Consider the following 14,047-nt stretch of genomic DNA (forward strand, 5'->3'; position numbering starts at 1 on the left):
GGAGGAACCCCCCCCCCGCCCCCCAAAAAAGTAGCAATAAACAGGATCCTTAAAAATGTCTTTGAGTTTCCCTAATTTTTTAATTTTTAAAAAGGACATTTAATCCTTAAATTTGATGCACAGGGCGGCACGGTAGTCGAGTGGTTAGCACGTCCGCTTCCCAGTTCTGAGGTCTCCGGTTCGAGTCCAGGCTCGGACCTTCCTGGGTGGAGTTTGCATGTTCTCCCCGTGCCCGCGTGGGTCTTCTCCGGGTACTCCGGTCTCCTCCCACATTCCAAAGACATGCATGGCAGGTTAATTGGGCGCTCCGAATTGTCCCTAGGTGTGCGTGTGAGTGTGGATGGTTGTTCGTCTCTGTGTGCCCTGCGATTGGTTGGCAACCAGTCCAGGGTGTCCCCCGCCTACTGCCCAGAGCCAGCTGAGATAGGCGCCAGCAGCCCCCGCGACCCTTGTGAGGAATAAGCGGTCAAGAAAATGGATGGATGGATTTGATGCACATTAAAAAAAAAAAGTAGTTGTGCAGTCATATTTAAACCCTAGCTAGACCACAAATTATGATCCCCAAACAATCATTTCAAACTCATCTTACAGCTTCATTTTCAGCACAAAAATAATTTCTTTTGGCAAGTTGACAAACAGGAAAGTGTTTCTTTGTTGGCTGCCTTTTGCTTCCTTGAGGCAGAACCCGTCTGCTGAATCGTTTCACTTGTGGTATTGATTGAGTGCCTCCATTGCAAAGGTATGTGCTCCTCTTTTTGTTCTTATCGTGTCAGATTTTAATATGACACGTGTAAACATTAGGTTTTTTATTTCTTTGTCCTGCCTTCCTGGGTGGAGTTTGCATGCCCCCTCCCCCCCCCCCCCCCTGCCCCCCTCCCGCACCCCACCCCCGCCTGTGTGGGTATTCTCAGGGTACTCCGGGTCTCCTCCCACATTCCAAAGACATGTAAACATCACCTGTAGCAGAATAAGTGTAATTACAGAGCCTTGTGTGGGTGACTGCTTTATGTCAAAAGAAATATTTAAATGAATTTAACATGTTGACTTGCAATAGTTTGATATTTTCCAGAGTGGCGTCATCTTACCGGCGTGCTGTGCACTAATGCTGCATTCGAGGATGGTCCGAAGTCGGAAAATATCCGAGTTGAAACTTCCCAGTTCCGACCTCAAAGCGTTCGAGGTGAAAGTAAACAACTAAAATGGCGCATAGTCATAAATTGTTTTTTATTTTGGTCTTCAAAACTCAATTTGACCTCCAGAAAACGTACCTTTTTTGCAATTTTGCTTCATGTATTGTTTTAATCTTATTTCATAAACATTCCATACAGTTAAGTAGTTGACCGTATAATTTCATGCAGGGGTATAGTGGTAATGCTGTCAGGTACGTTGCGTTACATGAAGTTATGGTGAATATTTATGAATGAAGAAAGCTATCTAGTTTTATACTCAAATAAATTGTTTTGCCATTCAGTGACGTCACACTGTAGTGCCGCCGGTGAAGTTGGGGTCCTTTTTTTTTTTTTTTTTTTAAACATTTATCAACAAATGAAGCTTACAGAAACATTGAAATATACATCTGAGCGATATCAAAAACAGAAATTTTCCGACTTCGCGAGTGGAATTTCTGAGTTCAAGGGAGCGTTCCCGGATGCACTTCCTGGTTTGAACTCGGATAGTTCCGAGTCGACTTCCGACCATCCTCGAATGCAGCAGTACCTTCCTTCTTCTTTGGGGCCATAATGTGGGGGAAAAAAAGAGGGTGAAAAAGCCAAAGATACTCCCACAAGTGCGCAAGGTCTAGCACTAGCCTAAGGGCTAAATAATAGCGGACGAGGGGAAAACACTGCGTACGAGGAGCCAAAATGGCGGTCCGGGCGTAACCGTTGTAACGTCGAAACGCGTTCGGTTGAGAATGGAGACAAAAATATGTAGCATGTTAATGGTTAACAGTTTTTGTGTGTGTTTCTTTGTAGCGCCATTTTGAGATATTGATTGTGAATCCCCAAATCACTGTTTTTGCGCCGGAGATGTGTTCCAGTGTGCATCCATTTGCCGACAAGAAAGTCCAATTATGCTGCTTTTCCCATCAGTCCAAGTACCGCTACCGTGCCGGTTTTTCATTTCAACTGGCGCACGGCACGGCGGGAAGGGGGAACTGATGTTGAAATGAACTATTTAATTTTAAAAATCAATGTTTTCAATTCTAATTCATTGAACATGTTTTGGCAAATTGTCAATCAAGGAGGTTTGTTGTGAACAGCTGTTTGGCCGACTTGTGGCAGAACCTGTCTGGTGGTGAATCATTGAAATTAAAACCAACGTATAAAAAGCCGGCACTTCCCTTTTCACCTTGGCATTGAGCGTCTCTGCTGCAAAGGTATCAACCTTTTTTTTTTTTCTTTTTTTTTTTTTTTTTTCTTTTTTTTTAACTCTCATCATGTGAGCTTATTACAAATGTATAGACTGTAATGTTCTGTATTTGTTTTGTCTCTCCACAGATGGCATCCGCTTTTCGTTTGTTGCTCCTCATTTGTGGAATCGGTCAACTGTTCACCGGAGCTGAAAGTCAAAGTAATTATGAATGTTCAAGATAAAAAAATAAAAATGTTTAAAATTACCTACTCAATGAAGGGCTGGGCAGTGCGGTCAAAAAAATGAAATTGAATTCCCCCCCACCCCCCAGTCATTCAGGACAATTATGATCTAATAATGCGACAAACATTTATTTAAAAGTTTCATTTCTTCAAAAATAATTCCTGCAAAACAACAATAATGTAAATGAAGGTGTATGCACTGATTATAAATCAGTTTTAACATCAACTTAACATTTATAGTTTGTGCTTAAAAGCCACAATTAAATATTGTAACATGTCTTGTAAAGCGGCCATCCGGCTTTCTTCCACTTTTGCAAAATATTACAACTCAAAAAAATGATTTGAATATGACAAACTTTTAATAATCCAGAAGACACAACTCAATTTCACAATTTAGCACATTTTAAACGATTCGATTTTTTTTTTTTAAACGACGACGTATTGAATTCATTTGATTTATTAATGTAAGACAAGACTCATAATATTTTGTTCATTCAGTTGATTGTTTTTTTTTTTTTTTGTGATGAATCCATTCTCAAAAGTGTGTGCGTTTTTCTGGCAAATGAAATCAATTTCACTTTTGTTTTTTGTATTTTGTAATAGCCCAAAATCAACCTGAAAATGACAGCTTCAAACCAAAATGGCAGACTTTTTTTTTTTTTTTTTTTCTCCTTCCTCAAATTATATTTTGTCTACCTAATGATAGATGATATTTGACCAGTAAAATTTTTTTGGGGGGGTGGAAATCATTTGTAGGTGTCAAAAGGAAAGTGGCATGATTCCGGAGCTGTGTGGCACGCCTTGCTTAATTTGAGGGTGGAACTGGCAAGTGAGGAATGAGCGGAATCAGGAAAGCGTTGTTGAAAAAGGCGGGAGAGGCAACAAACACAATTGTTGCGAGGTGGTGGAGGATCACTATTTTTTTTTTTTTTTTTTTTTTTAAACAGTAATTACTACTTACTTAATTACTACTTAGCTGGCCACGGCGTTGGCAACAGGGTGTTTCAGAGCACAAAAGATGTGTTGGGCCAAATTAGTGAACTGCCAATTAGACTTTGAAGAATTGCTTGTTAGTCACAAAATGTACAGGTGACTATAATTATGTACAAAAAAAATGTAAATATAACACATGTTGATTTGTTTTGTTGCAGGTGATCGATGCCCCCCAGGCTGGACTCAGTTGAACAATCGATGTTATTTCTTCAGGAGTCAACGTTTGACATTTGACGAAGCCGAGGTACGAAAGAATTGCACAAAGCCGTTGATAATATTTGACAAATGCAAATGAATCCAATGTAAGTATTTTGTATTGTTAAAAAAAAAACATCTTGCAAATGTATTAAATAATAAACACAAAAAAAGTCATATGTCTTTTCAGCCATTGCTTTGGTTATCAAATTGATAATTATTTTGGATAATCAAGTAATTGTTTAGAGAGACCTTGTTTAAAATTTTAAAAAAAATCTTTTCTCAGTAAATTTTTTTGGATTCAAACCATTAACTGAATCATAATTAATTTGTGCAGTTTTTTGTATTGCTAATTTGAAATCATGCAATGCATTTGAGTAAAGGATGGATTTTTGACACAAAAACAATTAATCCATTAATTGGCAAAATAGTCGATTAATCAAAGCATTTCATTGCATTTGAGCCCTTCACCTATGGAAGACCAAAACTGCCAAAATTCAAAATAAATAAATGGCTAAATAAATAAATAAAAGACTAAAAGCGAAAATAAAAATGGATATAAAAAATATAATTAAAACATTATATCCAAAAAATAAATATAAATGGTAATAATAATAAAAAAAAAATAATAATAAATATATATATATATATATATATATATATATATATATATATATTGCTCTTTTTACTTCCATTTATATTTATTTTTTGGGATATACATTTTTAATTATATATATTTTTTTATATTCATTTTTATTTTCACTTTTAGTCATTTATTTATTTAGTCGTTGATTTAGAATTTTGGCAGTTTTGTTCCTCCATATTCACCATGCTGGATGCTTTCTTATAATTTCTGCAAATGAAATGATCTTTAAAACAGGAGACTACCGTTGATGTTGTTGTTTTTTTTTTTTTTTTTTTTAATCCAATCAGAATGACTGCAAGGTTCTTGGCGGGCATCTGGTGTCCGTCCACAGTCGACTGGAACTGGCCGTGGTCAATGAGCTCGTTCAGCTCCAACAAGCATCTTCTCTTGTCTGGATCGGACTCTATGGCAATGAGGTGAAACATTGAAACAAGGCCGTTGAACATATATCATCTTGACAAATCGGGCTTCTCAAACATTTTACGCCGCGTATCATCGGCCATTTTGCATGGCATTCAGGCAGATTTTCCATCGTTTCGATCGGTTGCCAGGAACCCCAATCATCTGCGACACTCGTTTCGCTCCTTTCATGAGATCCATTCAAGCTAATGAATGATTCCCCCCCAACCCCTTTTTTTTTTTGTTAATATTCATCTTGCAGGCAAACTTGGCGTGGACTGATGGCTCAGACGTCGACTTTACCAACGGACTCATCTCATTCAGCGAGAACGGATGTGTCGCAATTAATATTGATGATGATGAAAATGGTAAACTTTCATATCCTCTCTGGGCAATTCCTTTTACAAGTAGCAGTCAACAGAAGAAAAAATGAACAATACGCTCACACAGAACACCACACAATGTTAAGACATATTTTAAAAAGGTAGCACTGTGCAATATCAATACTTTTTGAGAATTATGGTGTGTATATGTATATATATATATATATATATATATATATATATATATATATATATATATATATATATATATATATATCATATTATTATTTTTTTTAATTAAGGTAGCAGTATCATTGAATTAAGTCTTTTTTTTTTTTGTTTTTTTTTTTTAAACAAAGGACCAAATTAGGACAAAATATGTTGATAAGTGGACTTTAAATACTTTTGTAGACTTGTATACTTTATCGTTTTTTTCCAGAAACATTACAACTGGGGATGTAACGATATCCAAACATCACGATACGGTATTATCACGATATGAAGTTTGCGATACGATAATTATCACGATATTGTGGGGTGTTGGCGATATTTAAAAAAATAAAATAAAACAAATCACAATATTGTAAAAAAACAAAAACAACAACAAAAAAACATTGTACATAATAGCAATGCATATAAAGCACCTACAATCTCTAATAACAATATTGAGGCACTTACTTGCTAATACAAGCACACATTGATCGCTTCACAAGCAAATTAGGTCCCCCTTCATCTGACTATTAGCATAGATTTTAAACATGGAAGGGCCAAAACATCCCTAATGAAAACTCAATTTCACTAATAAACTAGCCACTAGAGGGTGCTAGAACTGCACAAATGGAAATCAACATGACTTTTCCTTTTAAATATTGTGAACATGACTACGACGATATTGTGGCAGTTTTAATATCACGATATTGCCCTTATCGTTACAACCATAACAATTTTGTTTTACAATTTTGGTTTTGTTTCAAAGTGTACAGAGTGACTATAGGAAAACAAATTTAGCCAAATTCTTTGTCATATACTGTTCAGAAACTACAAGGACAAAAAAAATAACTACAAATTACTTCTTTTGTGGATATTTTCTAAGATTTTTAAAGATTATCATGCACCAAATATAAAACATTAAACAACATACAAAATGTCCGCTCCAAATTGCCGCTAGGTGTGCTTGTGAGTATGGATGGTTGTTCGTCTCTGTGTGCCCTCTGATTGGCTGGCAACTAGTTCAGGGTGTCCCCCGCCTACTGCCAGAAGCCGTCTGGGATAGGCACCAGCACCCCCCGCGACCCTTGTGAGGAGCAAGTGGTTCAGAAAAGGGGTATGATGTTATTTATGTATTTATTATTATTATTATTTTTTTTGCTCACCTTTATGGGCAAAGTAGTGTTAATTTCGTCAACGAAAACAAAAAAATAATTTTGCCAATGCGCATTTTTCATTGGACTAAAACTAGACTAGACTAAAACCCTCATTAATAAACAATAAGTGGGACTAAATCTATGCATTTTCGTCGACTAATGAAGACAAGACGAAAATGTACTTCACCTAAAAACTGGACTAAAAACTTTTTAGTTCATGAACAAAAACGAGATGAAAATGTAAAAAAAAAAAAAAAAAACGACAACAACAAAAAAAGCCAACAGCTATAACGTTCCAACAATAATGTTAATCCAGCCACTAACTAATGCTTGCTAACTTACTAGCTCGTAGCATGTAGCCACAGTAGCCACTTCATAAACACATGCGTTAGCATAAAACAGCTAGCTTGCCAACAGCTAGCTTGCTAACAGCTAGCTGGCTAACTTACTAGCTCATAGCATGGAGCCACAGTAGGCACTTCATAAACACATACATTAGCATGAAACAGCTAGCTTGCTAACAGCTAGCTTGCTAGCAGCTAGCTGGCTAACTTACTAGCTCATAGCATGGAGCCATAGTAGCCACTGTAATTATGTGTCAAGTTGTTTTTCATCAAAAAGATGAGAGAAAATTGTATGTGAAATAGTTTTATATCCCAAATGTTCACCATATCTGCTGACAAAAAAAAAATTATACAGTGGTAAAATGATTGTCCTGACTAAAACGTTTTTGTTGACTAAAACTAGACAAATAAAATTATGTTTGCTTGGAATAAAATAAAGACAAAAAATGCTCGATTTATAGTTGACTAAAAATAGAGTAAATAAAAATGATAAACAGTGATAAAATGTAACAAGCATGATTTGAAACCAGACTAAAACAGACTAAATGTAAAAATGCTGGATAAAATGAAAACTATTGGGAAGAATGATGTCTGCATATTTAACGTCAACTTTTTCATAAATATTGCGCGAACGACACCAAAACGCATTTCATAAACGACTCCGCTATGTTTCATTGCAGGGTTTGCATGGATCGCTATCGAATGTGAGCGACTGCAGCAGTACGTTTGCGCCAGAGATGTGTTCCAGTGCGTGTCCATTTGCATGCAAGAGGACGCGAGTGCCGTTGAGCAAGCTGCTGACCAAGTGACGCCAGCGGGAACGGAACCAACGGCAGCGTCAGCATCAACACCGGGACCGCCGCCGTCGACAGCAGCAGCAGCAGCAACTGGGGGTCAATCCACAAACTTCTAAAATTACCAATGGCAAGTCCACCGGGCTGTGATACATTTTGATAAGAATTGAAAACTTTTTTTTTTTTTTTTTTTTTTTTTTTTTTTTTTTTAATTAGAAAGTTTTCTGGAAATTAAAAAAAAAAATCGTTTCAATTTTTCGTCTTTTCTGTGCGTAAAAATAAAATAAACCATAAGCTACTGCATGTATTTTTTATTTTTTTTTGCTTAATGTAAGGTTTTAAAAACGCTACCTTGGCCGGCATGGAAGTTATTTAGTGATGGTTGTTATGCTGCTCGTCGAGTTTGACTTGCTTTGTAATTGACAGTTATCTGCATAATTGCTTCGTGAACATCAGATCAGATGAATGTTTTTCTTTGTGAGAGTTTGTTGTTGCCCGCCCACTTTTTTTGAGTAGTGTAGCTTCTCGGAAAACGCGTCACGTTAGCTGAGGGGATTTTTGTTTGTTTGTTTGTTTGTTTGTTTTTATGTTCCAACATCATATCGTCATCATCATAAATTATATCTACATGACACGTGAGTTGGAAGCTTTGCATGTTCTGCTTTTCAAAAAATAAAAAGAAGGCATCAAAAGTTAACTTGCAAATTTATGTGCTGCCATTGATTTTAATGGTATTAAACAGGTGCGTACAAAAAGTTTCCAAACAAAAGCAAACATTATGTATGATGTCATCTTCCCGTAGTCTTTGTCAAAGGTCGTATGCTGCATTCGAGGATGTTCGGAAGTCGGACTTTTCCCAGTTCAAACCAGGAAGTGTGTACGGGAACGCCCCCTTGAACTCGGAAATTCCACCTGCGAAGTCGGTGAGAAAAAAAAAAAAAAAAAAGACCATTTTTTTTTTCTTCGCAAATTTGCCATTTTAGAAAGTCGCAAATTTACAAGTTTTGCTCGTAAATTTGCCACCCTATAAGGTAGCAAATTTTCACATTTTTTTAGTTTTTTTTTTTTTTTTCCTCAGAATATCACCACCACCCCTCTAAAAAAAATTAATACATGGCCAAAATATGCTGTCATACATTTTCAAGTACCAATGCTAAAATGCAATATTATATTTAATCTTTATAAATTGCCACTTTATAAACTCGCAAATTTACCTGTTTTCCTCATAAATCTGTGACCTTATATGGTTGCAAATTTATGATTTTGTTTTCTTGCAAAATTGCCACTTCATAAAATTTACAAGTTTTTTTTTCAGAATATTCAGCCCTCTAAAAATATAAATATGTGTATATATATATAAATATATATATATATAAGTTTTTTTTTTTAAGAGGGTGGAATATTCTGAGAAAAAATAAACTTTTTTGCCACTTTGTAAAATACGTATACGTGGCCCTAACATGCTAGTTGTAAAAATATACATGAAAAGTTAAAAAAAAAGTGAACTACTGTATGGATTACAAAATTATGCTATTTTGCTGCCATTTCCACAAAACATTTTTTGACAAATTGTCGACCACCATGGTTTTTTTTTTTTTTTTTTTTTTTTTTTTTTTTTTTTTTTTTTTGTGGCAAAACTTGTCTAGTGAGTCATGTGACAACTTGGCCAACATATAAAAAGATGTCTCCTCCTCGTCCTCTGCGTTGTGCATCTCCACTGCAAAGGTAACACCTCCACTTTTTATTTGATTTTTTTTTGCACCTTTGACCCTAATTTATGATTGATGTCAATCATGTGTCGGACCCGACCGACACATCTGTTTCACTCCGCAGATGACGTTTGCTCTCGGCTTGTCGCTGTTCATCTGTGGAATCAGCCAACTGTTCACTGGCGCTGTGAGTCGAACTCGACTGCTCGTGATGGATGATGATGAATAATTGAAATAAGTCGCAATGTTTCAACGATGACGCGAGTTGCTCTGTCCAATCTAAAGAATGTGTTCTTCCTCTTGACAGTCTGCACGGCTTGCATTACCATCGACAAGTATGTGCCTCTGACTTATTCATACTTTCTACACTGGTAATTATCATGTCGTGTTAGATAGTTCGCGAGTTAAACTTCAACCGCAAGCAATGTCGAAAGCTTTTTTTTTTTTTTTTTTTAATCAGTATGAAAACTAGACTAAAATCTATCCACATTTTAGTTCATGAACAAAAACGAGATGAAAATTATTTGTTTTTGTAACCAAAAAAAAAAAAAAGCAAGCCATTGGCTACAACATTCCAACAATAATGTAAATCCGACCGCTAGCTAATGTTGGCTAACTTACTAGCTCGTAGCATGGAGCCATAGTAGCCACTTGTTGAAATACTGTAATTGTGTGTCAAGTTGTTTTTCATCAGAAAGATGAGAGAAAATTTCATGTGAAATTGTTTTAGAACTGTAACATGAATCCAGCGACGATAACGTTCCAACAATAATGCTAATCCGACTGCTAGCTTATGCTTGCTAATTTACTAGTTCGTAGCATATTAGCCATAGTCGCCACTTGTTGATATAAATAATTGTGTGTCAAGCTGTTTTTCATCAGAAAGATGAGAGAAAATTTCATGTGAAATAGTTTTACATCTGTAACATGAATCTAACGATAACATTCCAACAATAATGCTAATCCGACCGCTAGCTAATGCTTGCTAACTTACTAGCTCGTAATATATTAGCCATAATGGCCACTTGTTGATATACTGTAATTGTGTGTCAAGTTGTTTTCCATAAAAAATATTATAGAAAATTGTATGTGAAATAATTTTAGATCCGAAATGTTCAACATATATGCTGACAAAAAAAATATACAGCTGTAAAATGACTAAAACGTTGACAGTTTTTGTTGACTAAAACTAGACGAATAAAATTGTTTTCTTGGACTAAAATAAAGACTAAAATGCTCGATTTATTTTCAACTAAAAAATAGACTAAATAAAAATGGGACGAGGTGGACTAACTATTTAAATACTAACAGGCGTGATTGAAACTGGACTAAAACTGAGACTAAATTTAAAAATGCCGGATAAAATAAACAGTACAACATTGCAAACCATATTTCATGTTGCTAAGCGAAACTGGCTTTGGGAGCTGGATTTTCAAACTTAAGAACGTAAGGGGGCTAATTATGGTACCTTGTGGCACACCTTGGTTGACTGGAGGGGGAGAAACTCGGCAAAGTTATGAGCGGAATCTGGAAAGTGCTGTTCAAGAAGGCAGAAGAGAACACGAAGCCGTTACGGAGGATCGGATCGCTTCAGCATACTTTATTGACACTTGACACCAACGCGACGTCGTAAACTCGGCATCGGAGAGCCTCTCAGAGCTAATTGTTGAGTTGAGTGGCTGGCGGTGAGTGACGGACGAATAATAACACGACTTGTTTTTTGTTGCAGGTGATCGATGCCCTCCAGGCTGGACTCAGTTGAACAGGCGCTGTTTCATCCTCCAAGGTGCACCGCTGACATTTGACCTCGCAGAGGTAAGTAAGGGTGCGAGAACAGATTCATGGCTTTTCCATTCATTTCAATGGGAAAAGATGATTAGAGATACAAGCATTTTAATGACATTGACTATCATCAGGCAGGACCAGGGTTATTATTATGGTTTTGGAATTTTTCATTTTAGTTTGTTTTTATTTCGTTTTGTGTTTTAAATCAAGTTTTAATTAGTTTTCAGGGTGGTTCTGTTACTTTTTATTATTTTTGTTTTTGAGCTATTTTCAGCAGTAAAAAGTTCATATTTTGTCTATAAATTAATGTGGTAACTTTATTATTTTTCATGTACAATTAGTACCTTTAAAAGTAATTGTTCGACTTGGTGTCAACTAATGATGACATCACCTGTGCTGAGGAAGTTGGTAACGACCAATCACGGCTCAGTTTACTGACCAAACCCAGAAAACAGGTGATTGGCCGTTACCTACTTCCTCAGCACAGGTGATGTCATCATTAGTTGACACCAAGTCGAACAATTACTTCTAAAGGTACTAATTGTATAGGTGATGTCATCATTAGTTGACAGCAAGTAGAAAAAACAACAAACCTTTTTAAAGGTATTAATTGTAGGCCTACATTGAAAATAATGAAATTATCAAATTCATTCTGCACAAAATATTAACTTTTCACTGCTGAAAATTGTTCAATAAGTATCCCTTCTTTTTTTTTTAAAGGCTCAGATAACGACCAATCATGGCTGAGCTTCCAAACGTCACATGACCATGAGGAAATAGGTAACGACCAATCACGGCTCAGTTTACTGACCAAACCCAGAAAACAGGTGAGCCATGATGGGCCGTTACCTATTTCCTCCAAACAGGTGATGTCATCATCAGTCGACAGCAAATAGAAAAAAAATTTTTTTAAAGGTATTAATAATTGTACATGAAACATAATGAAGTTATCAAATTCATTCTGGACAAAATATGAACTTTTCACTGCTGAAAATTGCTCAATAAGTCAAGTGTCAATTTAATAAATGCTTAGTTTTAGTTTCGTTTTAGCTTTTTTTTTTTTTTTTTTTTTTTTAAATTACTTGAGTGCAATATTTAAAAAATACCCTGGTGGCGACATCATCTGAAGGTGCTTTTCTATTGGCTGCTGCAAGATGATGTCACTTTTCCGCGTTACACATTTTCAATTGTCGGTATTCTGGTTAATATCAAAAATAAATCGACTTAAAATCGCATTTCAAATCGTCCCCAAAGGCTCATGCATTAAATTAATTACCAAAGACGAAAACGGAGGACATTTTTGCGATAATTATAGTTGGTTTTCTGGTTTTTTTTGTTTTGTTTTGTTTTTAACGAAATTGTTTTTTGAATTTTAGTTTCCGTTTGGGTACTGAAATGCACGACATGATTTTTTTTTTTTTTCCCAAATGTTTTGTTGTGCAATTTTTTTAGATCGCCTGCAAGCTTCTGGGCGGCAATCTGGCGTCCATCCAAAGCGATATGGAACTGGCCGTGGCCAATGAGCTGACCACTCTGACTTTGGATGCGACCGGCATCTGGATCGGACTCAAAGCGGAGGTGAAAGATTGACGTCACGCGTTCAAAACAATCCCCGACATGTTCCGTTGTTTCGTCTGGACTTCGTCCGCTCAAAGTTGAGCGCGAGATTTGTTGCACATATTTTTTTTTTGCAGGCCACGCTGCTGACGTGGACTGACGGCTCCAGCACCGCATTTGCCAGCTCGCAGTTTAGCACGTTGCCCGATGGCTGTGTCGTGATTCGTACAAACGGTAAATTTATTCTCATTGGAATACGACATCTACTTCCATCACGGCTCTCTCTCTGAAAATATTCGGCACAATTAATTTTGTAATAATTGAAATCACGATTAGGACAATCATTTGTTTTTTTGGGTGCAAAACAAGAAAATGTTTCATTCATTCAAACCCAAAAACATATAAATGTTTTGATATATGTAATTTTTGTCGTTTTGTTTATACTCGAGTACAGAAGACTTTGATGCAGCTTCTGACCTGAAGAGGTCGCTTAAACTTATTTAGCCATTTTTGGCAGTCAAACATGAATATTTTGCCTATAATAAATGTGATATTTTCATTATTTTTCATGCGCAATTAGTACCTTTAAAAAAACACATTTTGCAACTTGCCGTCGACTGAAAATGACATCACAAGGTAAGCGATCGCAGCTCAGCTTGTGAAGGTCGCATGACCAAAACCTAGAAAACGGGTGAGCTGTGATTGGTCACAACGAGCATGAACGACGATAAAGCTAATTGGGTTGCGCGTGTTTTTGTTGCAGACGGCGTGTGGGACGTGATCAGTTGTGGCGCGGAGAATCCGTACATTTGCGGCCGAGACATCTTCCAGTGCGTGTCAATATGCGCACAAGAAGCACAAGAGTCCAACGTCCAGCCACTGTAGCAGAGGTGAAATTATTGATGTGAGCCAGCTGGTGGATGACACTTATTCACAGGAGGAGGGGGGAAAATAAAATGTTTAAAAAAATATATTGGGAAAAAGATACATCTGAATATGCACATTATGCAGGGTTCAATTGTAGTTTTAAGTTGTAATGGCACCCTTTACCACAAGGTGGCAGACTTGGCTTAGTTGTGCTTGTGCCAGGTTTTCGATTGCGCTATAATACGAGGTGAGTCGATCTAGTCATTTTTTTTTTTTTTGCAGAGTTGGAATGATATGCAGGACAAACATGTCCTGATTTCTTGCATTTAAGGCTAGTTTTCTGTCTATGTTGGTTTTGACTTATGTTTTATATTTTCTAACAATGATGGTGGACTCTTCATGAAATTTCTAAATATATAAAAATCTAAAGTACTAAAGTACTGCATTTTTTATTCTTTATTATATTAATTATCAATA

General features: G+C 36.4%; 3 protein-coding genes across 7 annotated transcripts in view; all 3 read left to right on the forward strand.

Moving 5' to 3' along the window:
• atrip (ATR interacting protein) overlaps window positions 1–60 on the forward strand; it is a 14,781-nt gene extending 14,721 nt beyond the window's left edge. For all 4 annotated transcript variants that reach the window (XM_077529771.1, XM_077529774.1, XM_077529773.1 and 1 more), the window contains exon 17: window positions 1–60. This exon is cut by the window's left edge and continues 130 nt beyond it. The gene's annotated coding sequence lies outside the window, so the exon portion shown is untranslated.
• Window positions 61–371: 311 nt separating this feature from the next.
• On the forward strand, window positions 372–9,221 carry LOC144023856 (snaclec bothroinsularin subunit beta-like). 2 transcript variants are annotated; one of them, XM_077529778.1, is made up of 7 exons: window positions 372–2,377; window positions 2,499–2,571; window positions 3,746–3,831; window positions 4,716–4,844; window positions 5,090–5,195; window positions 7,539–7,782; window positions 8,455–9,221. In XM_077529778.1, the coding sequence occupies exons 2-6, from the start codon at window positions 2,499–2,501 to the stop codon at window positions 7,769–7,771; spliced, it is 627 nt and encodes a 208-aa protein (XP_077385904.1). In that variant the 5' UTR covers window positions 372–2,377; the 3' UTR covers window positions 7,772–7,782; window positions 8,455–9,221. The 2 variants fall into 2 exon arrangements, with proteins under 2 accessions (XP_077385904.1, XP_077385903.1); XM_077529777.1 differs by lacking the exon at window positions 372–2,377 and having other exon boundaries at window positions 2,426–2,571.
• Window positions 9,222–9,276: 55 nt separating this feature from the next.
• Window positions 9,277–14,007, forward strand: LOC144023916 (snaclec bitiscetin subunit alpha-like). The gene is made up of 7 exons (XM_077529863.1): window positions 9,277–9,377; window positions 9,486–9,548; window positions 9,669–9,696; window positions 11,091–11,176; window positions 12,599–12,724; window positions 12,841–12,937; window positions 13,467–14,007. Exons 2-7 carry the CDS (start codon window positions 9,486–9,488, stop codon window positions 13,586–13,588), a joined length of 522 nt encoding a protein of 173 aa, XP_077385989.1. The 5' UTR covers window positions 9,277–9,377; the 3' UTR covers window positions 13,589–14,007.
• The last annotated feature ends 40 nt before the right edge of the window (window positions 14,008–14,047 follow it).

Source organism: Festucalex cinctus, chromosome 8, assembly GCF_051991245.1.
Source record: "Festucalex cinctus isolate MCC-2025b chromosome 8, RoL_Fcin_1.0, whole genome shotgun sequence".
NCBI classification, from domain to species: Eukaryota; Metazoa; Chordata; class Actinopteri; order Syngnathiformes; family Syngnathidae; genus Festucalex; species Festucalex cinctus.

What these genes read in the sequence shown, in the direction of transcription:
- LOC144023856 (XM_077529777.1), top strand. Translation starts at nt 2,469, where the DNA reads ATGTTCTGTATTTGTTTTGTCTCTCCACAGATGGCATCCGCTTTTCGT. An exon ending in TGACATTTGACGAAGCCGAG is followed by an intron (nt 3,832 to 4,715) that starts GTACGAAAGAAT and finishes TAATCCAATCAG; the next exon opens with AATGACTGCAAGGTTCTTGG. An exon ending in TCGGACTCTATGGCAATGAG is followed by an intron (nt 4,845 to 5,089) that starts GTGAAACATTGA and finishes TTCATCTTGCAG; the next exon opens with GCAAACTTGGCGTGGACTGA.
- LOC144023916 (XM_077529863.1), top strand. Translation starts at nt 9,486, where the DNA reads ATGACGTTTGCTCTCGGCTTGTCGCTGTTCATCTGTGGAATCAGCCAA. An exon ending in GCCAACTGTTCACTGGCGCT is followed by an intron (nt 9,549 to 9,668) that starts GTGAGTCGAACT and finishes TCCTCTTGACAG; the next exon opens with TCTGCACGGCTTGCATTACC. An exon ending in TGTCGTGATTCGTACAAACG is followed by an intron (nt 12,938 to 13,466) that starts GTAAATTTATTC and finishes TTTTTGTTGCAG; the next exon opens with ACGGCGTGTGGGACGTGATC.